At 47.4% G+C, this 27,153-nt stretch overlaps 7 protein-coding genes across 7 annotated transcripts; 3 read left to right on the top strand and 4 right to left on the bottom strand.

Annotated features, from left to right (window-relative positions):
* Positions 1-2,182: 2,182 nt before the first annotated feature.
* Positions 2,183-3,821, bottom strand: TERG_00950 (uncharacterized protein; the record flags this gene model as incomplete). Its single annotated transcript, XM_003238916.1, has 2 exons — positions 2,183-3,203; positions 3,268-3,821. The coding sequence occupies 2 exons, from the start codon at positions 3,819-3,821 to the stop codon at positions 2,183-2,185; spliced, it is 1,575 nt and encodes a 524-aa protein (XP_003238964.1).
* Positions 3,822-4,329: 508 nt separating this feature from the next.
* Positions 4,330-6,174, bottom strand: TERG_00951 (uncharacterized protein; the record flags this gene model as incomplete). The annotated part of the gene is made up of 4 exons (XM_047747680.1): positions 4,330-4,905; positions 4,956-5,041; positions 5,132-5,928; positions 6,098-6,174. 4 exons carry the CDS (start codon positions 6,172-6,174, stop codon positions 4,330-4,332), a joined length of 1,536 nt encoding a protein of 511 aa, XP_047603643.1.
* A 6,423-nt stretch (positions 6,175-12,597) lies between these two features.
* Positions 12,598-14,788, top strand: TERG_00953 (uncharacterized protein; the record flags this gene model as incomplete). The annotated part of the gene is made up of 2 exons (XM_003238919.1): positions 12,598-13,438; positions 13,536-14,788. 2 exons carry the CDS (start codon positions 12,598-12,600, stop codon positions 14,786-14,788), a joined length of 2,094 nt encoding a protein of 697 aa, XP_003238967.1.
* Positions 14,789-15,665: 877 nt separating this feature from the next.
* TERG_00954 (uncharacterized protein) lies at positions 15,666-16,179 on the top strand (the record flags this gene model as incomplete). The annotated part of the gene is made up of 2 exons (XM_003238920.2): positions 15,666-15,842; positions 15,910-16,179. 2 exons carry the CDS (start codon positions 15,666-15,668, stop codon positions 16,177-16,179), a joined length of 447 nt encoding a protein of 148 aa, XP_003238968.2.
* Positions 16,180-16,814: 635 nt separating this feature from the next.
* TERG_00955 (uncharacterized protein) lies at positions 16,815-20,853 on the top strand (the record flags this gene model as incomplete). Its single annotated transcript, XM_003238921.1, has 2 exons — positions 16,815-20,094; positions 20,147-20,853. 2 exons carry the CDS (start codon positions 16,815-16,817, stop codon positions 20,851-20,853), a joined length of 3,987 nt encoding a protein of 1,328 aa, XP_003238969.1.
* A 588-nt stretch (positions 20,854-21,441) lies between these two features.
* On the bottom strand, positions 21,442-22,029 carry TERG_00956 (uncharacterized protein; the record flags this gene model as incomplete). The annotated part of the gene is made up of 1 exon (XM_003238922.1): positions 21,442-22,029. One exon carries the CDS (start codon positions 22,027-22,029, stop codon positions 21,442-21,444), a length of 588 nt encoding a protein of 195 aa, XP_003238970.1.
* Positions 22,030-23,638: 1,609 nt separating this feature from the next.
* Positions 23,639-27,007, bottom strand: TERG_00957 (uncharacterized protein; the record flags this gene model as incomplete). The annotated part of the gene is made up of 6 exons (XM_047747681.1): positions 23,639-24,297; positions 24,361-24,552; positions 24,613-25,050; positions 25,107-25,447; positions 25,502-25,599; positions 25,667-27,007. 6 exons carry the CDS (start codon positions 27,005-27,007, stop codon positions 23,639-23,641), a joined length of 3,069 nt encoding a protein of 1,022 aa, XP_047603644.1.
* Positions 27,008-27,153: the final 146 nt, after the last annotated feature.

Raw genomic sequence — 27,153 nt, forward strand, 5'->3', positions numbered from 1 at the left:
ACATCTTTTTCCTGTTGTTTCCTGTCTTGAGTGCTCCGTATGTTCTCTGTCTCTTCTCATCATGGGTTCACCACGGCCACAAAAAAAGTTATCGGAATAAATTCGGACGGGCAAATGGAGTTGACCGCTGTTTCTGTCTCTGTTTTCTTCTTCTCTTTCTGTTTTCCTCCCTTTATGTGTGTTGCCGCCCTATACCATCGAATCTGATATCCGTTTTGATTCCCAATGACGTACCCCTTTTTTTATTCTTAACGAACTACTTATAATCAACAACTATCTCTTGTTTGCTACTCGCTTTCCATCAAACCTTCTGCAGCGCATCTTCTGGCAAAAGCTGAGGCCCAGATCAAGTCAACCTTGTGCTAACGGAACGGTTGGCTCCCTCCCGCTCCTCCACCTCCCGTATTCCTCCCACTGCAGCGTAACGAACAAATAAGAAACAAAGCAACACCTAAGATAAAAAAACAACTTGCCAGCCTATCTTGGCCATGTAAGCAAGTGGGTGGTGGCAGACATGCATAGCTGATTTATTTTTCGTCTTCTTTTCTTCTTCGTCTTTCGTCTTCCGCGTCCTTTTCCTTTCTTTTTGTCCCACTGCAACTCACATTCATCCTTAACTACCCACCCGCTCCCTGGCCGTACGCCGTGTAACTCCTCGGCTCAGCGACTATCAAATGGGCCAGGCATCTTTAGTGGGCGTTAACGCTGTACGGAGTATAGCAGGAGAGGATTGACCCTGCGATAATACCCTACCAAAAAAGAAACAAAGCAAAGACTGTCTCAGCGATCGACCGCACATCCAGCTGCGTTCCTTCAAGGGTCAGCAACGCCCTCTGCCTATCAAAATACAGAGAGCAAGAAAAGGGCGCCTGGCGAGCTCACGCCCAAGGGTGGCGGGAGACAGGGGAGCGAAGGGCGGAACAGCAAGGAACATGTCCTAACTGACTTACGGAGGATGCGTTTATATTGCCAGCCATCGAAGGCCCATGTAGGGCCATGCAGGATGCAGTTTTGGATACTGATTGTCTATCTGTGGGCGTTGATCTGGCGCCAGCAGGGATTAATGAGTTAGTGAGTTCACTGCTTAACTCAGTACTTACGGGAAGGGTATATTCTCTGCTTCTCCAGTTTCTAGACTCTGCGTATCTTCGCTTCTTTCTCTTTTTTTCCATCAGGGTTGTCAAAGTAGTTAACTAACGAACGAACTACTTAATTAGTGAGCATTGCTTTTTTTGCTTTTTGGTGATTTCAAATGCCAACCAGCCTGTTCTTCGTCGCCTGGGGAAATGGCCGTACAAACCGCCGAGTTAGTCAACTCATCACCAAGGCGGAATATTGCTCCTCATGGATTATCGTCGAGATGAGATATGCCATTCTTCGCTGACTTAGGATGCAATTGCATCAAGATACCGGTAAAGAAAATGCATACCATGGACCAACTGTATAGTTGTTATGGTGTCCAAGGTTCAGAAGTTAAGCAGTTAGCTATGGATCATCATGGGGAGATCCATGGCCTTAGCTGATGATACCGTTACCTCCAGCAGCTATGGCGATACGCTTAACGACTTACGACTTACTACGGGTTGAAGCATATCCATTAGATAGTGCATAGGGCCAAGTAGAGTTGATTGTTAGAATTGCCTGTGGCGATTATCTCAAATCTCGGGGGCGGTCAATCAATGATATCAAATATTAAAGAGACGCTGCAACTGCTCAGATTCACGTCCACTTCTTCCTCAATACCCGTGAATACGGCTTTGAGTACCAATCGATTGTTGGTGTTGCGACTAGGATGACTGCAACATTAACTGACCCTGTTGAGTTACTAATGGATATCTAGTACTGTCAAGAGGAGATTCAATCGCATTGAACGTAAAATCCATGGAGCACGCTGATAATAACCCCTCTCGTTATTCTGTTTAATTGATGATTCGAGTGTTCTTCATCCATTGGTGACTTAGACTATCCCAATACCGTGTGTATAATAGACAAAAGATATACAACCAGGCAGATCATCGAGTCATTCTATATTGCAGTTCCCCAAGATAAAAATAAAAATAAAAATAAAAATAAAACATATATATACTCATGCCATGAGATTAACATATATATTGGTCCAAACTAGCCTTGCGCTAGCGTTATATACCAGACACGGGGAAAGTGAGATCTGGGGACAGCCGGCCTATACATCAAGCATACTTCTGACACGCGGTTGATTTCTGGCCTGCGAGACGAGTGTTTCGCCGGATGACTGGGAAAACTGGCTTGCCGCACTGCTGTGGAGTCGACCTGTTCTGGGTCCAGGTTCGACGGGTGCTTCGGTAGGTTCGCTACCAGTAGACTGGGGATTTGGAGGGTGGCGATGGTCATCTGTGAATGGGTCTGCGTTGCTTTGTGTGTGGGAATCGACGGAATCCCTATATCGGTTGGTATCAATAACGCCCATCTCCACCCTTTGTTCTATATTTCGTTGCGTCGGTCTACCACCGCCAACCTCTGTAGTGAGAGCGCGAAGCCTTGCCTCATAACTGTTTCCAACGTCGCCCTTGAAGTCGGGCCTCAGCCGCCTCCACCATGCGGGCTTCCTTCTACCGGCTTCGATGCCGAGCTCAGTGTCGTTGGCACGCCCACGCTGAATTCTCTGCCTTATCAACTCCCTATCCTCGTTAGATTCAAGATAGGCGAAGATATTGAGAACCGTGACTATCATAAGATGTGGCCCATATCCTAAGCCATAAAGATACCCCGGATTGCCGTCATATTTCAGAGGGGATATTTGCCAGATAAAGGAGGATGCAATATTGAATGCAACAGAAATTCCCGCAAGGGTAATAACGATAATGAACTTGGCTGGGATAGACATCACTATGGATATAAGTGAAGGTTGTCCCTGAGCCTGCCACTTATATCTGAATAAGCTATGTCCAAGGCTGTAACATATTATGCAGATACAAAAGCCTGTAATGATGTTTCCGGCTTTGAAGCGGACATCAGTTGCTGCTTTCTTGGCTATAGCTTCTTGTTGGTCAAAGGTTCGTTGTTTCTCTATCGCCGACCACGATCTTGGGATGTATAGGAAGAAAGACAAAAATGCAAATAAATAAAATATTAGCGGCAGGAAGAGCTCTTGTCGCTCTCTAGTTGATTCTGCAGGGAACGCGGAACTATCTCGGTCAACTACCTGGCGTTCCTGCCACGATCCCCTACAATCTATGTTAGAATAAAAAGCAGGACAAAACAAAATAAAAAGAAAGACAGGTTACTAACCAGTGCCGGACGCCCTCCCATATCATGGCAAGCATCACGGGTATCATTAGATAGTAGAAGAAGCTCTGCAAAATGATCGCGGTCTGAGGTAGATAGTCACGATCCACGTCAATGCTCATGAAGCAGCTAACCACTCCGCAGACAGTAAGAAATATCATCCAATACCACGGTGCTCTCCTCCCAACAATTGTCCACCGCTTTTCAAGCGGTAGGAACCGCTCGCCGTGTTTTCGGAGGTTGATGACCGAAAGGAACAATGTGGCCGCAAAGAGAGCTGCAAATGCAACTCCGATGCTCCCTCGAGCCTTCAGGCCTTTAATCGGGACATAGCATGATGTACCGTTTATAAATGTTCCGTTCGACAGGAGAAGTGGCTTGTAGATATCGAACGTCAACCAGCAATTAGAGCCGTTCGAAAGCGTCCCGTTCGAATAAAGGGTATAGTTAAAATAGTTTAAGGTCGTGGTATTGAAGTGAACACCGTTTATCAGCGTGTCAGTTTCGTTATCGCCAGGGGGGAACTCGAGAAGCTCCCGCATGGAAAGAATTGTCATGGCGAACGGAAGCTGGGGAACCCGTTAAAACCAGCAGAATCAATCGCCTCAGGAAGCGAAATGGCGACACAGCCAGGCACCTATGGTCCCATTGATAAGGGGGACAGACTGCTTACGAACGGAGGCCTATCCGGGGGAAACGAAAGTGAAGTGCAGTCCTAACGGACTATTATATTTACCTACACGGCAACTTCGGAAAGAAAAATCAACGTCATGGCGCTGCTTATGTAATACATCACGTGTGTTCCACTTTTTAAGCATAACCTTAATCTTGTTTGAAGACTAAAGAATGTTATTTTGTTGTTTATTTTTGTCAGTTTCAACTTCATTTCTTCAAGTTCAATAACTGATAAGACTGGGCAGTAATTCTGCTACATGGCCTAGTCGGTGGATTTAGCATACAACATTAAAATCATGATCCATATCATCCTTGCTACCGGTATCTCCATAAGACCTATTCATTAGCTCCATAAGCTATAGCGGCCGGAAGTTGCGAGTTGGATGCAAATTAGAAGCGCGAACGTTGGCGTTCGATTCCGGCGGCACAAGTATCATCGTGCCATCTGAGCAGAATATCGTCAATATACCACATAGTAGCTCTACCATCCATCTGCGCGTCGATCTCAATTCCAGATAACCCACTGAAGCCATCCCCAAAGAGGACTTCGGTTAGGATACAGTGTTTGGGTTCGTGGCAGGGAGGAATTGTGAATCTGCTAACTCCAGCACGGATTTCAGTACCGGATTCCGCAGAGTACTTTGATCCCTGGACAGTTAACTCGCAGGAAAGAGAGGCATTCCCAGTATTGCAGCCCACTTGAGCACTGAAGGCATCGAACCAAAACAGTTTCTGAGAAGCGCGGGGTCCTCCTCCAAAATTTCCCTTGGATTGAGGCTTCTCACCCTCTCGTTTTGTTGGAACATGTATACCAATGTGAGGATTCGACACTGGAGTAAATAGCTCCGCTGGAGGGGGTCCGTACGACCAACCACTAGAGAAAAGAAAATGGTGGTATGGGCTAAAGATGGGCGGGAAAGCAGCTGTTTGGTTTTTGCCAGGTGAGTACACCGGAAGATCATCAAACTAGACATATTGTTAGACCAAATATATTATATTGGAGTTAGCCGTCTTACGTTAATTTTGAAAACGCCAGTTTCCCCGCACGTGGTAGGAGTTGCACCAGCTGCGGTAGTGCGTGATAAGGCTACCTCACCCTTCCCTAAAATACATTAGATACACAAACTCACTGAATTTTCATCAATAGTACTTGGAATATGTAGGCTGCCAGTAGCCATGAAGGTATACATACCGAAAGTTTGAATGGGTGCTATGGATTTGGCAGATACCAACGGAGATGGTTGTTTCCCATCCCATGCTTCCTTCCATGCCGCTACGTTGCCCTTTTTTGTTGCGGTCACCGTATCTCCAACTGATCCTTCATGCACTTGTGATCGCATTGATAAGGTGGAAGGTTTGGCTGTGGAGAGTTGCATTTCGTATTCGATCATTCCAGCTTTGATGGCTTCGCTGGTCGAAGGTGTTACAACGGTCGAAGCATTCCATCCGCCAGAACCAAGCCCAATTGAAGGAAATGCAGAAGACTTGGTTGTTAGAGCTTTAATTGAACTTGGAATACTTATGATGGATCCAACTGTGGGGCTTGGCTCTGTGGCCGTGGAAGTGACCAGGGTTTGTTGTTTAGTAGCTGAACGGGTGGATGTGGAGAGCACCGTCGTATGAAAGAGTATCTCAGTAATAGTGACGGTGACGATATTTGCAACAGAGCAGTTAGGCTCACTATCCACGAGGGGCTTGGAAATAACATCTGAGGTGATTTCCTTGCCTTGCGTCGTAACTTTCTTCCCAGCGAAGTGACATTTTTCAACCACAGAGATGGTGCTTGTATATGGCATAAAACTAGTGGTTAAGAACGCTGGTTCATCAATAATGTTAGCCGCGAGTGGAAAGGTAGTGGAAACAGCTTGCGTAGAAGCAGTAACATTTTGGAAGGGAGCGAATGCTGCCTTCGTTGTACGCAGCGTAGGATGTTGGATCCCCGATGTGGACAGGGCCTCACGACCGAGTCTAAAATCGCCAGTTGACCGTCTATAGTTTAAGTATCAGCACTGCTCTGGGACGAGACGCGAAATAGTGAGGTGACAAAGGAGGCTTGTACATCGTCAGGGCACAACAGTAATGCCCTGGGATGAAGCTTTCGGCATCTACCCATAACAAGATGATATCAACTGAAGTAGCAGTAAGTGATAGGACTTACTCTCGGGGTAAAATAGCGGAAAATGCTCCCCCAGCAAGCGCTCCAATAGCCAGACAAGATAACAATGAGACACGCATCGTGACTACGATAGCTACCGTTGGTGTAGCGTTTGCCAGGTGTTGAAGGAAGCTGGTTCAAGCAAATTGAAGGAGGGAGAGATGGTATAATCTGATAGAAACACTTGTTTCCTCGTGGCGCGATCAAAGGCGTTCTTGGTATGAAAAAGGAGAGAGAGACATTGACGCGTTGAAGTTGGTGAAGTGAGGATGTCGTTGTTTGCTCTTCTGGGACAAAGTAGTTGGAGCTGCCCCGTGACCCGGGCGATGCAACGCCGGCAAGGCGCATGAATGGTAGGCAACGAACGACATCGTAGTAACTATCACTCACTTTGTATTTGAAAAAAAAAAAAAAATTGTCTTCTTGTTTGGGGAAAATGCCAGGTATCTTCTACGGTAGCTTTATGGAAATGGGATATGTTATATAGAAGACTACATCACTCAGGGCTTACTGTTATAGCGCACATAGAGAGGCTACTAAGTATAGCATAGTGCTGTGGTTAGGGTATAGTTTTGGGTTTGTCGTACCATTTCATGGAAATAGTAGGGGAACACATCAACGATCATGTCATGCCAGAGCAGCCATACTTACCCCTGAAACCCATGGATATGAAAGCCTTTTTGGCCGGAGTGAGGTTAATACCCGTTGATAAAATAAACCGAGAAAGTATTCTTGTGAATCCAGGTATAGGACACACTTAGTCAAACAGATGAAAGAACTGCCATATCTAGACTCAGATATATAACAGGCCGGTCCGGAGGAAGTAGGAGGTACCTTGTAAAGCTAGTTTTAACCAAAGCCCAGGAGACCAGGGACAAGCAAACCATAAGAATCATATGTTCCATGGTAATGTACCATCGGCTCTTGTAGCACGATGATAGTCCATCTGTTCAACAGAAGAGCCGTAAAAGGGCGAAAAGCGGTAATTTGCAGATGTTGTGTGGGAGGCTGCATACTCAATCCTCGGTGTCAAAGAATCAAACATTGGCCGTCTCTTATTTTTCGACTCCACCTAGCGGCATACTATGGATATTTTCGTAAATGGCAGTAAAGATGTTTGATGGAGTGACCGGAATTGATGCACCTGGATCCATTAAAATTATAGAAAAGCAATCGCCCGTCTTCTCAGCTTTGGAGTCAGCCATCACGGCCTGAAGTATCGCTATTGGTAAATCATCAGCCTGAGTTGGCTCGTATCTGCAACTTACATTAGCATTGGCCATTCATCTCGAGCACAGATAGACAATGGCATGAACGATGTACCAATCCTTCGAGGGTATTGTTAAATGGCCGTTGGGTTTCATGGGGAAGAAAAATTCTAGCTCCCACCTCTAAAAAGCAGATAAGAAAAAGCAGCCTCAAAGGAAATTGCTTAGAATATAAGATATCGTCGTGATTTCAATTTGTCTGGCTAGGCGCCTTTCATTGGAAGCACCCGTATCTTCGAGTGGCATCTCGGATCAGACTACCCTCTAGGGGAGCAGAACTGCTCCACTATTTAGACAGGGGGCCACAAAAGTAAAGGTGAGCTTTCCATAACACACTCCACCATGTTTGTTTGCCCCAAGGCTTTCGGTGGGTGGAGAGATAAGATCAACAGTGCAGAAAATGCGGGACATGATGTATGACAGAGCCGTCGTCCATCAACAAAATATTTCCTGTCGCACACCGCGGATGCCTGATCTAAACCAGCTCGAGATAACGTAGCATGACGATGCATGTATTCACAGACGACAGGCTTTTCTTTCCGCAGTGTATCACGAAAACAATCTCAACAGGCCAACATATACTGGCCGAGATTTCCCGTCACAGCCCCGCTCCGGCAGTGGAAAGAGAGATAGCTTCCGATTGTTGACACAGGCTGTTGTGGGGACGAAGCATGCCACGCATAACCAGCAACCGTATTAGAAGGGCAAATAAGCTGTGACAAATACTCCATATTCTGTCCCATACTTGGTCATCGCACGTACAGTGTACTATTTCTCCGTATGATCCGAGATTACCTGGTTACTGAAGAAATTCATACCCCAGAAATGTTATCGAGCCAGCATTCGACGTTAACGGATGCTCGGAAAGCCTAAAGCATTTCCTGGCCCAGGACAAGCTTCAGTTGGCTAGTGTGGCGCAGTATAGGAAGTGGTAAAAGGATTCAGTTGATCCTGCTTCTTTGCGATTCGCAAGTATCGTGGTTGTCATTGGGGCCCTGTTTTTTCTTTCTTTCTTTCTTTTTTTTTTCTCTCTCTGGTACTTAAAAACAATTTGAATTTGGAGCCTAAGCGAATACTGGGGGCTCAACACCATTATCAGGAAGTTGTCGTGTGAATGAGGGACAGAGGAGAGATATGTGCTCTCATCAAGATCTTGATATTTCTTTTCCCTCCTAATAATGCCATGTCATCATCTATTCCGTCCCAGATAATGAAATTGTCCTGCAGCAAGGTACATGTAGGTATTGCCAGGGCTTACTGTAAATGAGTAACATTTTGGGGAATCAAATAAATTTTCCTGTACGGAGTACGGAGTACGGAATATTGCTTGATAGGAAAAGATGCTGGCACGGAGTTCACGGAGAAAAACTCCATTCGCATTGCTGACCACCCCGTTGCATTCCATGGGCTCGGGAATGACGGCTGGAGTGGTCCCTTGCTAGCTGAAGGTGTCATGCGACATCTTTCCTCCTCTGTCAGGACCAAGCAACTCCACCACTGCGGTACAGAGGGTTCGAGACGTTGAGGAACTCTGTTTGGTCAGCTTGTGGAAGGGGGATACGAAGAAAAATGACGCGTTCCGTACGTTCTGTCGCAGAGCAGAGTACGAGGTATGCGTCAGCGTAACTTTTTGCTTCAAGGCGCAGGGCCGCTCGCAAGAGGACTGGATGAAACGGACAAATCTTGCGTTTTCGTAATTTCATAAACTCCACAGCGGGTATTATTATGTCAAAACATCTGCATCATGGATTTTGGCGCATAGACCCAAAGGAGTTTCTAAAAAGTTCTTTTTCTCAGGGCCGAATCTCTGATGGTGTCGAACCTCAAGCTGACATACATTTATATTTTACATGTCGGCTGTGGCTGCAAGGTTCACGGCCCACAACTATAATAGGCGACTGAACTAAAAAGGTTCTGGGGCCGTCAAAGGTTTGTTGCCTTGGGCCTGGCTCGGGGAGTGCGGCCCGCCAGTAGAAAAGCGGAGCAGGTCCCACCAAACACTTCTTTTGTGTAGTTACGGGGATGGGCTTTTCTGTTTTCACCCAGGGCGGAATTAGTCCGGGTCATTTTCGCGAGAGAAGGTAATATACGGAGTACGCTCTCTCAGCTAGAAGGGGGAGAAGTTATGATCAAACATCTTGCCTCAAAGCACCAGAGACGATGGCTATACAATGGCGTTGTGCATTGGAAGCGAGTCGGTCCCCGAATTCGTAGGCCTGGCTCATAAGATGAAGAGATCAGCCACTTGCGTACAGGCGCATCCGAGGAACTGCATAGGGTTTAGGTGTTCCTACTACCATCAACATTTGAAAGAAAATGGCCTGAGTGCCAAATGTGAAATGAGAACTGAAACTCTTTCTGTTAATGGCCAGTTGTAGTGGAAGACGATTAATGGTATTGGCCCTTTTTTTGATGGGGATGGTTTCGATCGCCGATCGCCCTCTGGCTCCAACCCTTTCCCGCAGGTGGAACCATTGTTAGGAGTATCATTCCTGACTGGACCACAGATACGGCCAAGGATTGAGCCTTGAGGCCCAAACACTGGGTTTATTCCATTTTTGGACAAGCCGGAGTACCTTGTCTGCCATGCTTGCTGTTACACTCTTCAGTATGATGGGTTTGGGCTGTTAATGCTCCGTTTTTGTTCAAGCTCTTGATTACCCTGGCGTAACCCTGCTTTTGTTCGCTTGTGGGGGAAGGGGGGAAGGAAATGTCCAAACCCGAATTGAAGACCCACCATCGCTCATAACATGAGAAAAATGAAAAATGTGTTTATTTGATTGTGCCTTTGTGAATCCTGCGTTGAGCCTCTGTCCTCTTGCAACCACGGATCGAGAACTGCGGTATGTTTTATACATTGCGCAGTCACCTGAGCATGTTGCTTTTCATATGCGTGTCCCAAGTTGTCCCGTCTTGGAAAATCTTGTCGCCTCCCATGACCTTTAGGCGACAAAAGAGGCTTGCAGTCCACTTTCGAATTATGCTTTTCACTAATATATGCTCATGAGAGTGGGTTTCTTGCGGAAGCTTCAGCAGCGCACCATACTGGGGAGTATCCACCAGAGTCAGTCCTACATTTGTCCATTATAAAGCAATCTGTCCCTGGTGTAAGTACAGGGTACGTCGACTCCATGATAGTTGTGCATTTGTGGTACGGCGTGAACATGGTTGTGTAGCCCAGGGTGCCAAGAACTGTTCCAACCGCTCGCGTACTCTGTAGCAACTTCTGCTTCGATGTTCACTGCGTACATATGTTGTTCGTACTTGGCCTCGAGGAAGCCTTGCTCTGAGCCTTCTCTGGTGTGATTGGATCCCTTACTTTTAGGTTCCAAACCTTTTGGTGTGTATATTCGGGAAGTCAACACACTGGAAATGAATAGTGACAGTCTAGCCAACCTCCCAGTTATGGGGAAAAGAGAGTTTTGACCGAAAGCAATGCACCTGGCCAATGATACGGCGCCAGTGTGTCATCAGAGAAGTCACGAAACTAAAGCCAGAGACGACTCTGGTGTTTCCTTTTCTGAGTTGGTTATGTGTTGGTAGATGTATGGAGGTGGGGACTGTGTCTGCTGGCAGATTGAGAGGTAAAATAATGCAACAAAATGGCGCTCGATGGCATGGCGCAAAGTGGAGGCGGCTGGTAAATATTCAATATGCCGCTCAGTAAGCATTAAGGAACTCAGCCGAGGGTCTCAGGGGAAAGGAGCGGCATCGCACCCTGGAACCAGGGTTTACGGGACACCAGGACGAGGTTGCATTGTAAGTACAGGACAACAAGAATGGCCCATGAAATCAACCGACTTGAATGATATACATATCAAGGCCATGTGGAGACCTTTAGGAGAGTTGAAGATCAGCAGGTAAGGGGAAACGAACTATGAGCTTGTGCTCGATAGCCGTTTCTCGACCATGTTACCATTACCGTCACCATGAGGCCAAGTGCGAGCGCGAGTACGAGATACAGAGCATGTAACAAGCGTACAAACGAACAGCCAGTTAAATCCCAAATATTCTGGATGCTTCCTCACTGTGAAATTTTGTGCAATCTTTAGCTGCTCAAATGCATGTAAGAACACAACCGTGGTGGAGGAACCGAGCTGGGGAAGCCAGTAAAATTGGCGTCGTGGATCTGAGCGTGACTGCCAGGCCATGCCCATCCAGCCAAGGAATGGAAGATGCTATGCATGGTATTGTATCGCCTGATGCTGTGTGCGTTTTGATCTGGGGCTGAATCGCTGGCTCACGCGTCCTCATGTTGCACGTAGGAGGAGAAATACTCCGAGACAACATGTGAAGTGACCTATCCAGCCGCTTGCAAGACCTTTTAAACACACTCTGTACGCCAAATGGTTGCGCCCACGAGGCCGGCGTATCAATCGAGCGAGAGATATCTTTCTCCGTCTTGATGCCTCCTCCCATGGGCTGCCGTGTTGTGACGCCGAAAGTATTCTGGCATTCCCTTTTTTTTTTTTCTGTCTCGTGAGATTTGCACCAGGCGAGATCCCTTGCAACTGGCCAACCGCAGGGAGGGAGGAACTTGGGGTGAAGAGGCATCTCATGTCCCTATTATGTATATGTATATGCAGGCTTCATGCCGTAACAGCCAACCCAGTCCGTCCCCGCACTGGCCGCGATCGCTCTAACCAGAATCGTGATAATAAATACGACAAGGACTGACCAGGCTTGGGCGGTCATCTTGTTTGCTGCGTACTCTGTGTGTTTCCAAATGGCCGTATGCACTTCCGTGCAATTTGTGGACACCGTAATCCGCATACCGAGTTACGTTTGTATTGTGCTTCCTCTCTTCTTTTTCTTTTCTTTTCTCTCCAGCAAGTTCCTTTTTTGCTCTCTCACTCTCCATCTGTTCCTTTCTTTTTGTGTTGTTCGCCTCTGGCGACTTTTCAATCTGGTCCAAGGGCCTGGCTCCGGGGGCTTTTGGCTGTCAGACGGTGGACGCTTGCCCCTGGTTGCCTCTCTTCCAACCTCTCCCTTTCTCCCTGCGTTTCTCTCCATCCCAGGGAGAAAGTTTGATAGCATCCCTCATATCTGAATCAGTGCGTTAGAGTTGCGAGGCTAATCATCATTTGATTGAATCTGGCTCGGGCTCCCTCTCTGGTCTCTTTTCTTTTTCTCATAGGAGAGAAAAATTAGATAAATAAAACCTTCTCCTCCACCATTCGTTCTCCCTCCTCGTGTGTCCACTTTGATATGACCTAGTTCGAGACGAAGATCTGGATGTTGGATAAACCGTCGATGTTGTTCACTCAGAGGGCGCCGGCATTCGACGTTTGCCGCCAATCTTTAAATATCAACCTCGGCCGTCGCGTTTCCAGTGTTCGCAGCGAGCCTAGCAAGGATAGCAATAACCATAATAACACAAGCGGGAGCGGCAGCGGGTTTGATGGTGGGAGGAACAGGAGTGGTTGCTGCGAGGTAGCGGATGCAGACAGCAACGGGAGCAGCAGCAGAGCGACCAGCGACTCGGCCACACCCTCGCCCACGAACTCGACGGCCAACGAAAGCTTCTCCCGCCTATCCCTCGAAGCTCCCGATGACATCCCGCGGGGGTCGTCAGGTCCCTGGACGTATACTTCGACAGCCGAGCAGATCTACTCGACGCGGGTGTTCTCGACGGACCGCAACACATCAGACACAGAGTCGCCAATGCAGGTGTCCCAGTCCCTCAGCTTCACGGTGATATCTTCGCCCGCGTCTGCGATGCACGAAGAAGACGTCGTTCCGAAGATTGAGGAGATCGAGGACGAAGAGGATGGAACGGTACCGCTTAGTCTCCACCACGGTGAGCCACAAGATGGCAGAAGTGACGTTCCTCCATCGCCGACGGCCTGCGTTCCTCGAAAGCGTGGTCGGCCACGCAAACATCCTCCTCCTGTGCCAGGCCAGGCAAAGGTTACCAAGGGCAGATCGAAGACTGGGTGCATAACGTGTCGGCGGCGGAAGAAGAAATGCGACGAGACGAAGCCGGCATGTCTGAACTGTCAGAAAAACGCCGTGGTCTGCGAGGGCTATCCGGTCAAGGAGGTGTGGAAGAGCGGCAAGCAGAAGATCGAAGAAGGTGAGCTAGATATTACCCCTTTGGGACATTTCAACGTCTCTTCTCGTCCCGGCTGCTCTTCTATCAACCTCGCTGACACCACCAACCACAACGACAGCTGCCAGAAGACATTCCTTTGCGATTTTTGCCCGTGGGCTGCCTGTTCTCATCGACGGCATCGAAACGGACATCGACAGACGCTTCCTTGATCACTTTGTCAACGACTTTAGCCGAGTTCTCACGCTGATCAACGATGACTCCAACCCGTTCAAGGAGATCCTGCTCCCCATGGCCACCCAGCACAAGGGCCTGATGCACTCGTTAATGTGCCTGGCTGGCTCTCATCTCTCTGCCCGGGATCCAGAGCCGATGCTGAAGGAGCGGAAACACTACCACTTTCACCGCGCAATCACGAATCTGCGAAACACAATCGCCGCCCAGTCCTCAGCCTGCTCGCCCTCACCCTCTTCCACTACTACGACTGAAACCTCACCCGAAACGAGGGCCAAAGAGTCTCGGGAGAGCTTACCGGTCGAGGACCCTATGATTGCATCTACCATTGCGCTGTGTCTGCATACTATCTGCGAGGGAGAGACCAAGGGCGAATATCGGTCTCATATGGATGCTGCGAGGTACCTTCTGATAACCCAACGGCCAAGGAATGAAAAGTTTAGACAATTCATTGTGGAATTTTTCCAGTACCACGATGTCTCCAACTCAGTGACCACCCTAGATCGACGTCCGATCTGTTTTGCTGGTGACCTTCGTCTGCCTGACTTTGTACCCCATGCTCAGGCTGGTGCTCTGTTGGGCATTTTTGATGGCTTGTTCCACTATATATCTGAAATCACGGTCCTCCGGGATCGAATACGACAACGGATAAATCAAGGAATCGAACCTGCCATTGATTATCAGACGCTGAGTGAAGCAGTAGGGATAGACTCGCAAATACGAGCATGGGAACCCTCCTATCCTGCAGACAACCCCAACTGGCTAGCATCACAGCTGTATAGACAGTCCACCTGGGTGTATCTTTATAGGACAATTCGTCCCTCTCGCCCCGATGAGAAGATATCGCAGGTGGTTGACGATGGTCTGCTCTATCTAAACCAACTGCCGTTAGACTCCGGTGCATATAGTATTCTCTTGATGCCACTGTTTCTACTAGGATGCTCCGCGTTTGAACCTTACCAGCGAGAGCGCATCAAAACTGGATTCGATAGCGTACAGGCTTATTCAAGCCTGCGAAACATTGACGCTGCTCTTAGAGTGGTAGAGAAAGTCTGGGATGTTATGGATACAAGTCCAAACCTTAGCTGGGACTGGGAGAAAATCATTGATGACATGAACATGGACTTTTTGATAACATGATTCGCGTCTACAATTGCCAGTCACCCAGCCTAGGCTTGGGTCCTCCTTTAATCGCCGGAATAATAATTGATTCATGCCCTTGATATCAGTTATCTTCACCACAGATTCACCCTACGCCTTTCAAACACAGTGGCCTTCATGCTTTGCAGTTCCGCGGGAGTTCGGGAGCATCGGCGAATAATTACGATTTTATCACCATGTTAGCATGCTGGCGTCTGGTCATTTCATTCTACGCTTGACAAAAAAAATTATCCCCTTGCCATATACTCCTTGGTCCGATAAGTAAGTGCCTTTTATGGCATATCTCGCTCCTAGTTACCCCCATGTCAATGGAGGAACGGGGGAACTTCAACCACAACTCACCAACCCGGCCTTACTGATGTTTTCACTATATCTGCTTTTCGCTACGGTGTTCAAAGTCCATCGTCTGAAAGTTTGATGGGCAACGAACCGACTTCGGTATAGCACACCAGGCTTTCTAATGGACGCTTGAAATATAAAGCTGGCTCTCAACCCACTGGTTCAAGTTAAGGGTTGATTGTGTAGAGTAACGTTTTTTTTCTTTTTTTGTCTGATTTTGGTCAGCCATAGCCCATCCATTGTTAAGGTGTTTGGATTTATATATACACATATATTGTATGCATTGATATTTCCATTTCGTGATTCGTATTTTCCGCGAGACAAACTTGGAAGCCTTGGGATGGCAGTAACGGGCGGAAGTTATCACCGTCAACTCTTATAGTTATAATGACGTTCTATTTTTATACGTGTGCCTGCAATTATTGGACGACCCGCCTCCAAGTAAGTGCAAGACAAGCGAATCCACTACCAGGATGTTCCTCCCTGGCTAATAGCAAACGCTAATTTGCACCATCAGATGCTGGGATTATGCGACATCGGCCTTGATCCTGCGAACTATTTCACTTCACGCTCCCACCTTTCCCTCAACAAAAAAGTGAACGGCATCCATCCGGAATGTTCTGAGGTTTGGGCTCGTGGAAACACAGTTGGCCAGGAGATTGTCCTCCTCGAATGCCTTGCAGCGAAGTTCGCGGTATGTAAACATGCAGCACGAATCCCTGGGGCTATCGACCAACAAAGCACTCATTTACCCAATTCAGTACGGCCAGGAGCCTGGCGCTCGTAATGAAACCAAAGTGGCCCTGGATGGGAAGGGTCGAGAGCTTTACACCAATCTAGTCCCCTGTTCTCAGAGCTTTGCCTGTGTTGTCCTGTTACAAGGTGAAGTCATCCTGGATCAGAATCCCCCCGATTTGTTGTTTTATCCGGAACTTCCTTGCGACGGGAACGTTGCTTCCGTTACTCCGCTGGCTCCCATGGGTTTCTGGAAAAGGGCGCAGATTGAGAACGAAAACGAGCCTGCCGTATGACCAGGCCCATGCTCCTCCATCGCCAGATCCAGTCGAGGGATGCCCTCGTTTTCGTATTCCGAGCACTTGGTATGGGTACCTAATCTTCTGGATTGCTCATATTTTCGCCCTCCATTGCTTTGAGTCCTACCAGCTACGCAGGATGCTCCTACGTGTTGGTTTGATTCTCAGAATAAGCCATTTTCGACAGCAGATCTCTCCATAAACATGACACGATTTCTTGCCAGGCAACTCAAATTTTCTCTAAGGAAACACAGGAGAAACCGCAGAGGACCCCTAGTTAAACAACAACGGCCTGGACTGACCGGTAATAATAGATGTTGAAACCTTCCTAGCCCCACTGCACATAGGTGCATTAATAAACGGAATATGGGGTGGAGTCCCACCGCGGTTCAATGTTATGCTCGAGATATATAGCTTGGGGCTTACCCCAGACGAAGACAATCTTCTTGAAAATATACCATATTTATCAAAGCATTCGTTCACGACAAAGGACCCTCAAAATACCCCTTAGACACTCTGTATTTCTGGCGCGAGATGCCTCGGGAACTGTTTCGTACACAACCACAATTAATTGTACTCCGTTGAGCCTTGATAGCTAGCTGAGATATAAATCGGTTACAGTTACACCCGAAATGGTGATTTCACAGTGTTACACTCCAAGCCTTGTGGAAAAGGATCCCTTCGACCCGTCACTCGAAACCAGCGAGACCAAAGAGAATGCCGAGGATGTCACCCAGTTGTCGGATAGATCTCATCTGTCCCTTCGCGCTGTTCGGCCGGTCGACGTTGAAGTAAATGATCTTGCGCTTCATGTTGATACTACACCGTCAATATTTCAGAGCCCGGCAGCTGCAATATGGAGCCGTATCTCTCCTTCGAAGGGCCGGACAGCTTTTAAAACGATCCTTGATGGCGTGACTGCTAGCATGCCCCATGGCACTCTCACAGCCATTATAGGTGGCAGCGGATCTGGAAAGACTAGCTTATTAAATACCATTGCTGGTCGCATGGGTACTAGCCGCATGAAGGTGTCTGGAGGTGTTACATTTAATTCAAAAGGAACAACGAACGACAATCGAAGTGCATACTTGATGCAGCAGGATGTCTTAATATCCACCTTAACAGTGCGGGAAACATTTCAGTATTCCGCAGATTTGAGGTTGCCGCCGCCTACGACTGCGGAAGAGCGACATGCTGTGGTTGAACGAGTAATACTTGAGCTGGGCTTGAAAGAGTGCGCTGATACCAGGATTGGTAACTCATCACACAAAGGATGCAGTGGTGGCGAGAGGAGGCGTACAAGCATTGGGGTCCAAATGCTTGGAAATCCTTCAGTTCTGTTCTGCGACGAGCCGACAACAGGGCTAGATGCAACAAGTGCCTACCAGGTCGTTAGAAGCCTGAAGCGACTAGCTTTGGATGGCCGGACCATCATCATTTCCATTCACTCTCCTCGCTCAGAGATCTGGGGTCTGTTCGATAAAGTTGTCCTTCTCTCCCGTGGATCGGTACTTTATAGCGGCGATGCAGACGAATCTGTTGTATACTTTGAGAGACAGGGGTATTCTATACCCCCTTTCGTTAACCCCGCGGAGTTTATGATAGACTTGGCGGCATATGACAACAGGACGCCTGAGGCTGAATTAGCCTCACAGGACAGGGTTGAGAGCCTTAGAATAGCGTGGAGTGAAGCTTCGAGAAAGAAACCCAAGAAAGGCGAACCAACCTCGTCGGATAGGCAGCCTGTCACTGGCAGGAGCATACATGAGGGCGTCGGTTTTACTAGACAATTTTGGGTTCTGACCGCAAGGACTATTAAAATGACTATTAGAGACCCTATGGGAATGACAAGTTGTCTATTTGAGGCAATTGGCATGGCTGTTCTCAATGGCTGGGTATATTTGCAGCTTGATGGGTCCCTTACAGGTATCCGATCGCGGCAAGGAAGTTTATACACCGCAAGCAGTCTCAATGGGTATATCATTCTACTTTACGAAATTTTCCGGCTTACGACTGATATACAACTCTTTGATCGTGAAAGGAGCGAAGGGGTTGTCGGTGTCCCCGCCTTTCTGCTTAGCCGACGGGCCGCGAGACTGTTTCTAGAGGATCTGCCAGTGCCTATTCTATTTTCAACCATATTCTACTTTATGGTTGGATACCGACTGGCGGCTGCGGAATTCTTTGTTTTCCTGGTACTAAATATACTCACGCAGTATACGGCAATTACCTTTGCTGCTGTCTGTATAAGTCTTTGCAGACACTTTCCCGGGGCGAGTTTGGCTGGAAACCTGTCTTATACCCTTCAGACGGTAGCCTGTGGATACTTTGTTCAAGTCAATCAGATTCCAGTATACGTCCGATGGGTAAAATGGGGTGCCTATACCTTTTACGCGTTTAGTGCATTATGCGCGAACGAATTCATTGGGCCTAATGGCTCTGAGTATGGGCAGTTCTATGACTGTCCTTACTCAAAAGACCCCATGGATCCCCGGTGCAAAGAATATACCGGCCGATTTATAGTGGACAGCCTTGGGATACCTCAAAATTGGATTTGGCGTCCGATCGTGGTTCTTGCTTCTTTTGCAGTTTTCTTTTATGCTCTTGCTGGTGTGATTTTGAAATTTAACAAAATTGACATCATTGTTGCTCAACCACGGAATGCAGAAAAAGATCACTCAGTAGGCAAGGAAAAATTTGTCGCCCGTCCTCAAGCAGATAGTCGCCAGGTATCTATCAAGCTTGAGAACTATTCTTTGGATATCAAAAAGCGCTTCCTTACTCGACATGGGTTTCAGATGAAGAACCTGAGTATCATCAAACCTATCACCGCGCAGTTCGAACCGGGCAAACTCAACGTCATCATGGGCCCTTCTGGTAGTGGTAAGACGTCACTACTTTGCTCAATCGCAAACCGGTTACAGGGATCTGTCGGCACACGATACTATGTTGGAGGTGATATGTTATACAACGGTGCGAAGCCTTCAAAAGATGTCGTCAGATCCGTTACCTCCTTCGTCACACAAGATGATGACGCCTTGATGCCTTCGTTAACTGTTCGAGAATCACTGGAGTTTGCTGCCGGGTTACGTTTACCGACGTGGATGTCAAAGGATGAGAAGAACCGGCGAGCGGAGGCAATCTTGTTGAAGATGGGCTTGAAAGACTGTGCAAATAATCTGATTGGAAGTGACTTGATTAAAGGAATTAGTGGGGGTGAGAAGAGGCGAGTTTCTATTGCTATTCAGATTCTTACGGACCCAAAAATTTTACTCCTTGATGAACCGACATCAGGCTTGGATGTCTTCACTGCTACATCTATCATTGAAGTCTTGAACGGGTTGGCAGCGGAAGGTCGGACCCTTGTTTTGACAATCCACCAGTCAAGGTCGGATATTTTCCAATACTTCTCCAACGTTCTTTTGATAGCAAGAGGGGGATATCCAGTTTATGCTGGCAGTGGCCCAAATATGCTACCTCACTTTGAGTCACTTGGATACGAATGTCCTCGAACCACCAACCCAACTGATTTTGCCCTTGACCTCATTACTGTGGACTTACAGGCAAAATCAAAAGAGACTGCTACTCGTGCCAAAGTACAACGTCTGATCGATAACTGGGAAGTTAGTCCTCATGAAGGTAGAGAAGCAGAGGATTCCATAATTGCAGTGCCAGCGGAATTGGGTAGCCTGAAAAGAAAACCCACTGCGTTTCCCACTATGTTTGCACTAGTCCTCCGAAGGTCAGCAATCAACTTAAGAAGACAACCGTATCTCCTTCTGGCACGTACTATGCAGGTAATTGGTGTTGCAATAATCATGGCATTGTTTTTTGCGCCACTGAAAGATGACTATGCGGCCGTGCAGTCAAGAATGGGAGCCGTGCAACAAATCACAGCCTTATACTTCGTTGGTAAGTTTGCTGGTGTCGTCCTAGCTACTATCATCACTGATGTTCAATGTAGGAATGCTTCAAAACATTGCCATCTACCCCTACGAACGCGATGTGTTCTATCGCGAGGAAAGTGACGACTGCTATTCCACTGAAGCATTTATTTTACAATACACTACACTGGAGGTTCCATTCGAAATAATATCGGCACTATTATATGGTATCATCTCTGCCTATGCTATCGGTGTTAAGCGGACCGTGACCATGTTATTTATCTCATCATTCAACGCCTTCTGCATTACGAGTTGCGGGGAATCACTCGGAATTATGTTTTGCACTCTCTTTTCCCACGTTGGGTTTTCGGTCAATATTACCTCCATTGTGCTATCTATAGCAACAGTCCTGGGTGGCGTCATGAGCCTTAATATTCCCTCGGTTTTGCAGGCTGTAAACCACCTTTCTCCGGTTAAATACTCTATTTCCAACTTGGCACCTTATTCAATGCATGGACGCACATTTACTTGCGCTGACAAACAGCGTCTCCCCAATGGGCATTGTCCAATTGAGACAGGCGAGCAAGTACTGTCGCTCTATAATTTAAACAAGGACCCAAAGATCAACCTTGTAGCCCTTGGTATATGTGTGGTCGGCTATAGACTGGTTGCATATACATTAATTAAGGTCGTTCGAAGCCGTACACTTTGGAAAAATATGCGGGAAAGATTGTCAAAAGCCCAGAGGAACACCAAGGACCCTGTGAAGGATAGCAAAAGTACTTAGTTTTTGTATATATGAAATTTCAGTACATATAGTAATGAAGTAGCTACTTATTGAGTATTAAGATTCTATGATGAAATCGGAAGCCTTCGTCATGAACATTTTGCCCATCATATCCATATATGACACATGGTAGCAAATGGGTGTAGATTGTCCTGTCGAGAGGCAACCATTTAAGGTTTCATTTTGTGGAGTACGGTGCGTGCTTTCTCCACGTGGGAAATGCTCAAGTAAAACTTTAAACATGCGGAGGGGGCAACCCTGCCTTTCTACTTTTTTGAGCTGGAATCAGAAATGGTTTTTTGGACCGCCCGCGGACGATTTGATTGTGTTTCTATATACAACATCATCACCTCTACCCAGAACTCCTTATATCTTGATTTTCTGTCTGTATAGCTGATCCGGCCGGAATCAGGAAACACAAAACCAAAATCAACAAAACATAGCTCATGGTGTGATGAAAGGGTATTTATGTATGTTTTTTATATGCAGAACGTATGGAAATCCCATCTAGAAAATCAAAACACCAAAACTTTTTGTAGTCATGATCATCGTCGTTTATTTAAGTCGTGCAGTGGTGAGATGTTTAAGTTACTCTGGGCGAGCATGTGGGTGGCGAGGGCGGTTGGCAGCCTTCTCCTGGACAGGCTTGAACATCTTCTTGGGGCCGGCAGAGCCGCCACCAGCACAGAGCACAACATTGAGGTCAGTCTCCTGAGGACAGCCGTGAGTAGCGTGGTCATCATTGGGCTGGTTGTAAGCCTCCTTGCACTCTTTGACTCCTCCCTCGCAGACGACTGCGGGACAGCTGGAGTCGGATGGGTGGATGCTGACGCCACCATCCGAGAATGGGTAGCCATCGATGTTGGATAGATCGTAGAAGACTTGAGGCTCCGAGAGAGTGTACTCAAACTGCGAAATATCCTTGTGGTCCGGGTTGGTGGCCATCTTGATGGAGATGCCACCCCCATTGCTGTTAGGGCGGTATTGCTCGGAGTGAGTTTCGCCGTCCTTGAGGGTGATCATCTTCTCTCCAGCAGAGTCAGCGATGGACCAGAGGTAGACATCTTTCCCGCAGGCGTTCTGGACGTTGGCAGTGCCAAGGTTTCCACCAGCAAGAGCAGCCGGGACGAGAGCTGCGAGGGCAGAAAGGGCGATGACAGCAGTGTTGGAATGCATTTTGATTTTCAAAAATGGGGTTTGGTCAAAAAATGAAAAATGAAATATAGTGAGTGTCTATAAGAGCTCTTAATGATTGTAAAAAGGGCGTAAAGAATGACCCTTTAAAAATGTATATATCAGTTGAGATCAGAAAGAATGTGATGGAGAAAAAAAAGAGAAACAGGACCTGGGGATGGGGGTTCAAGGGGTATTTATAGAGATGTCCCCCACATACAAATGGTTCGACATGGAGAAGTGTTCTTGGAGTATGGTCTAGAAACCATTCGAATTCCAGAATTGTCCACCAATATAATCGAGTACCCAGACTTGGGATTGCTTTACGAGATGTTCTTGCCACGGGCGTGATCTGTTCCAAGTAACTTATATTGGTGGGGAAAGTTCAGGAACAAGGGGTGCGGCCTTTGATATTGGTGGGATTTAAATTATAAAGATAAAAACTGAGCCAAAAGGAAGCCAAGGCCGGGAGTATTTCAATGAGTTTTCGACACTACCATGGTTCTAGATCGTGGTGGAGTATGACGCTTCTGGTGGTGGCGGGAGAAAGAGATATTTGGAACCACAGACCACTCTTCGGATCTCTTCCTGAAATGGGGGGACGGAACTCCCCCTTGCTATGACTACAGCATATGAGAAGCATTAAGTTGGGCATAGGTAATACCATGTTTTCCATGCCTCGGGAGGGGTTGTTGGTAGATGCCTGGAACCTAGAATTATCCGTAAACGTGGGTCACTTGAATGGACGAGGTGTGTGTGGATTCAGCAATACAAAGGCATTCTTTAACACTTGTTTTCCGGATCTAGGTACCAAATAAGGGGTAATGACGGCTTTATTTCAGATTATCTGCTGTGCCATGGTAAGTAAAACGCTTTTTTCCCTTTGACTATCGAAGAGCGCAGATTGTGGTTTTTGTATACGGCTTTGTTACCTTCGTTGCCATATTCAACGGTGTATAAAGAAAACAATCAAGAGGGTGCTGCCCCAGAAGCCGCATCTCGCGGCTGTCGGTGCGTGGCGGGTATGATGGCCCCCCTCTATGGGAAGGCCCTTGTGAGCCCACAATATCGTCTCTTTTGACTGAATGTCTAGACCTCCATAACTATATTCAAGGCATCCCTTGTTTCATGCCGGCCGTCTCGTATTGCCGTGGGTGGTGGGGTTTCAACTCGGTTATGCGGCATAGATTTTCTGAGATGCAAAGGCAATCCAGAAGAGTGACATACGTATGCCCCTTATCCACCTGCTTTTTCTTTCCTTGTCTGCCGAAAGCTTCCAGCTTTTCATCGAGGTCTTTGATGCATCAAACTTTTTCCGCGATGTGTCAGGATTTCCACGAGGTACGTACATTATTACATAAGCAATCGACCTAGGTCGGAGTTCTGCCGCGGCTGAAGGAAAATACGATCCCGACGCTGCTTGCCAGAACGGGGTTAGAACGACGTGCAGTGGGAATGGCATCTTACGAGGTTAAAATACACTGGGTGACAGTTAAGCAGATGAAGCTTGGGGGAAGCAATGTGAGTCACGCAATTCGTCGTATGTATAGCTAAGTAGGCACAGTAAATGGACAATTTTCTCTGGACGATACCCGGATATATGGCAAGACAGCTACCAGTAGGGCGGCCGCAGTCCGGCCAATCCAGACAGAGTGCTTTCTACCCCAGCACCGACAGCGCCTGCAACAGAGCCATCCTCTTTCTTACGATGGCCACCGAGTTCGATGTTGATCTGTCGGTGCAGATGAACGAGCCAATCAACATAACTCTGTGCCTCATTGTTTCTGTCCTCCAATAGCATTCGCGCAAATTCATATTCAGACCCATCAATACCTTGTCTGGCCAGTTGAATAGTCATGGCCTTTGAGCCACGGACTGTACTTAGGTATTGCAGGATATTGCGTACCTGAGCGTTGAGTTGTGTTTCTAGAACTGGGATAGTGGACGTATTTGGATCAAGAGATTTAAGGGAGTTGTAGCCTGGGCCGAAGAGGTCTTCGAGAAGGTTAGGGGACACGAGTGCGTGAATCCAGAGGATACATATTTGTCCATTTTCCACAATGTAGACCCCTCCGTCTTCGATTTTTGAGAACGATGCTCGCTGGCTTGGCGGCACTTGTAACTGCCCATGCTCGTTAGAGAACCCATCCTTGGGATCTAAGTTGTGGATTGGAATAATCCGTGGGTATAGGTAGAGAGAAAGCTCTCGGCATCCAAAGGAGCGAAGCATTCGGACATCATGGATACGACGGTCCGAGGGCTCATGGCCTCCTGTTAAGATACGAGTATATTTGTTAGCCTGGTATACATTTGGTCTAGGGTGGCTTCGCTTACCTTTAAAGGCACGAGACTTTAGCAAGCTCAGCATATACATTGAAAACTCCTGAATATATTCAGGCAACACCAGTTGGCCAGGAGGATGTGACAATGAAAAGTTTTTGCGGTAGCTTGCTAGAATGTCAATACTCTTCTCTGTTAAACTAGCCCGGATTTCTGATAGGGCCTTTTCGGGAACCTTGGAGGCAGCTAATCGTAGCACGTTAGCAACAACAACATTCACCAAGGGAAAAGTGAAGATTTGGCTACCTTCTTTCGCAAGAATGGAAACAATGGCATCCTGATCAAGAGATTTCATGGTCTCCATTCCACCATCATTGACGCCAGCTACGATGTTTATACACCTAACACGTCGCTGTCCATTGCCAGCAGTATAGAGAAGGGCTGCCTGGAAATGGGCATCCAGTTTAGGATCAAGTTTACCATCATAAGTGAACATGATGCCGAACGCTTTATCTGCATCAATACTTCCCATTTCAAGGTCTGAGGCAAATGTATGCTGAAGGAAGTTTCCATGGTACGACGAGATTTGGAGGCCATTTGAGCAACGGACTTTCAGAAGAGCCTGATAACCAGTTTCTCGGGTAATGGAATGACATATTTCCTTGGAGAGTTTCTGGATATCGCGAGGAGCATGGAAATTAGGGTAGAAAAACATTTCTCCTCCAGCAACAGCGGATACGTGTCCTACTACAATGAGCTTCCTTATTCAAAACAAAAATGGTGGTGTGATGTCAACTTACCTATCGTTGCGATGTCCATGTAAGTCCCACCACCTGCTGCTACGAAGAAATCTACACCAACTCCAGTCTCCGCTGCCTTTGTAGCTGTTTTCTTCCACTCAACATGCTCAGTAGTAAATAGCTTCCTTTCCGCATCGGTTCCGGGACCCATCCCTTGATCTCTCATAAAGAGACGCCCAGGACCCCAGGTGGGAAGGGAGCTCAACGAACAAACAATCTTTCCTCCGGTCGACTCCAAGGCGCATAAAGCGGAGTTTAACGTGGGGAGGAGGGCTGGCTCTGGGTATTTGATGAACGAAAATAGAGTGGGTATTTGCGTCAAGAGCGAGGATATGACATGCCTGAGATGCAGTTAGTTTTTGATATAATTGCTGGAGCGAATAGAATAAACGAACTTTGACTCGTATGGATCAGCAAATAATCCCTCGCTTAAAGGAACGAACGGGTCCTGCAAATCCGGCATAACAATCATTTGTGCCTGTTCTAAATGCGGCTATAGTTATCAGAATTAGCTTCGAAATTTTGTTGTCGGACAGCGCTAAGGACCCGAGATCACATACACTCAGATTGTAAAAGTGGACCTCCTTATCAAAAGTTATGATTCCGATCTTAGATCCTTCTGGTAGATTCCTACGGGGTTTGGATTCACCATCTTCTGTATTTTCAGGTTCTTCTCCATCGCTATCTGCTCCATACAAAGCAGATAACAAGCCATCACAACATGCTTCTAAAAATCCCCGTGATACAGCCTCCTGTGAAACATCCAGAAGGAACAGCCAACGCAAGCCCACAGGTTCTTTATTCCAGTATTCCTTGGGGACCAAAAATTCAACAGTTCCCTGCATCAATTCTGGGCGATGTATCCGATCCACACGTACACCTGAAGGGTCAAGTGGTGCATAGTACTCAGGAGCAACTTCGTTGGGAAATGTACACATGTTGCAAATGAGCTTATTTCCACCAGATCGAAAAGTCATAAACGGATTAATGTAAGCTCTGCATCTTCGACACCGAGGGGGCCCAGAATCTCCGAAGTCCAAAACAGGGATTGGTTGTTCTGCCTCATCGAGCGGAGCAAGGGGTTGAAGTATTAGGCCTAACGGGAGCGAGGTTGAAGCAAGCGCCTCCGCGGTAGAAGGGATATTATTGATGGTCAGTCGAGCAAACTTTGGCGACGAGTTGCCTTGATCATGGGCAACGAATGGAACTGTGGATGGCGGCGGTACGTGCCGTTCCATAGTTGGGTAGGTGTGTTCGAGGTAATATTGAGCAGGGACATCGCGAGACCGTGGAACGCTGGGTATCTGTTCCGGGTCAACCCTGCCCTGAGTTGGTACAGAACCATCTCTGACAACGCTGGAGTTCCTTTGCTCCTGCACCTGAGGAGAGCCGAATCCACCGTGTGGAGGCGCTACCTGAGGGTTTTGTTGGTTGAGAAATTGTGATGGTTGCTGGGTAGAGCCGGGAGGCATGCCGTTAAACGGTTGGGATGATCCTGCCGGGGTTCCAAACTCATGATACGCATGTCTATCTTTCTTCTTATGCGCCCTGGTGGTTCCACCAGCGGAACTTGGTGGCCCTCCTCCAGCAATTCCTAGTCCACCCATCTGAGCAGTTAAATTGTGCATTCCTGATTGCATATCAGCTGGAGACTGAACATTTCCCTGGGGTGATGGGTAGCCTCCCGAAGATGGAAGATATGGGGAGGATTGCGTAAAACCGTGAGGGTGCTGGTATGTCTGCTGAGGAGCACCTCCGCTCTGCATGTATCCCGATGGCGGCTGTGCGACCGGAGGAACAAACTGAGGAGCTGCAGGTTCAGTCCGTATTTGCGATTTCATTCTTTCATCGTCAGGCACAGCGCCGTCACCTAGGTTATGATACATCGAGAAGTCGGCCATTTTGGTAGCTCCCTCCACGCGTAATGAGGGGAATCGGCAGGGCAGTCTGGGATGGGCAGGCGTAACGATATATCTGCTGCGGCGTTTCCGCGGTCAAATTTGCACTATATCATAACAATTCATATCTCAATTGATTCGTAACAAGG

Source organism: Trichophyton rubrum (genome assembly GCF_000151425.1).
Source record: "Trichophyton rubrum CBS 118892 genomic scaffold supercont2.1, whole genome shotgun sequence".
Classification (NCBI taxonomy): Eukaryota; Fungi; Ascomycota; class Eurotiomycetes; order Onygenales; family Arthrodermataceae; genus Trichophyton; species Trichophyton rubrum.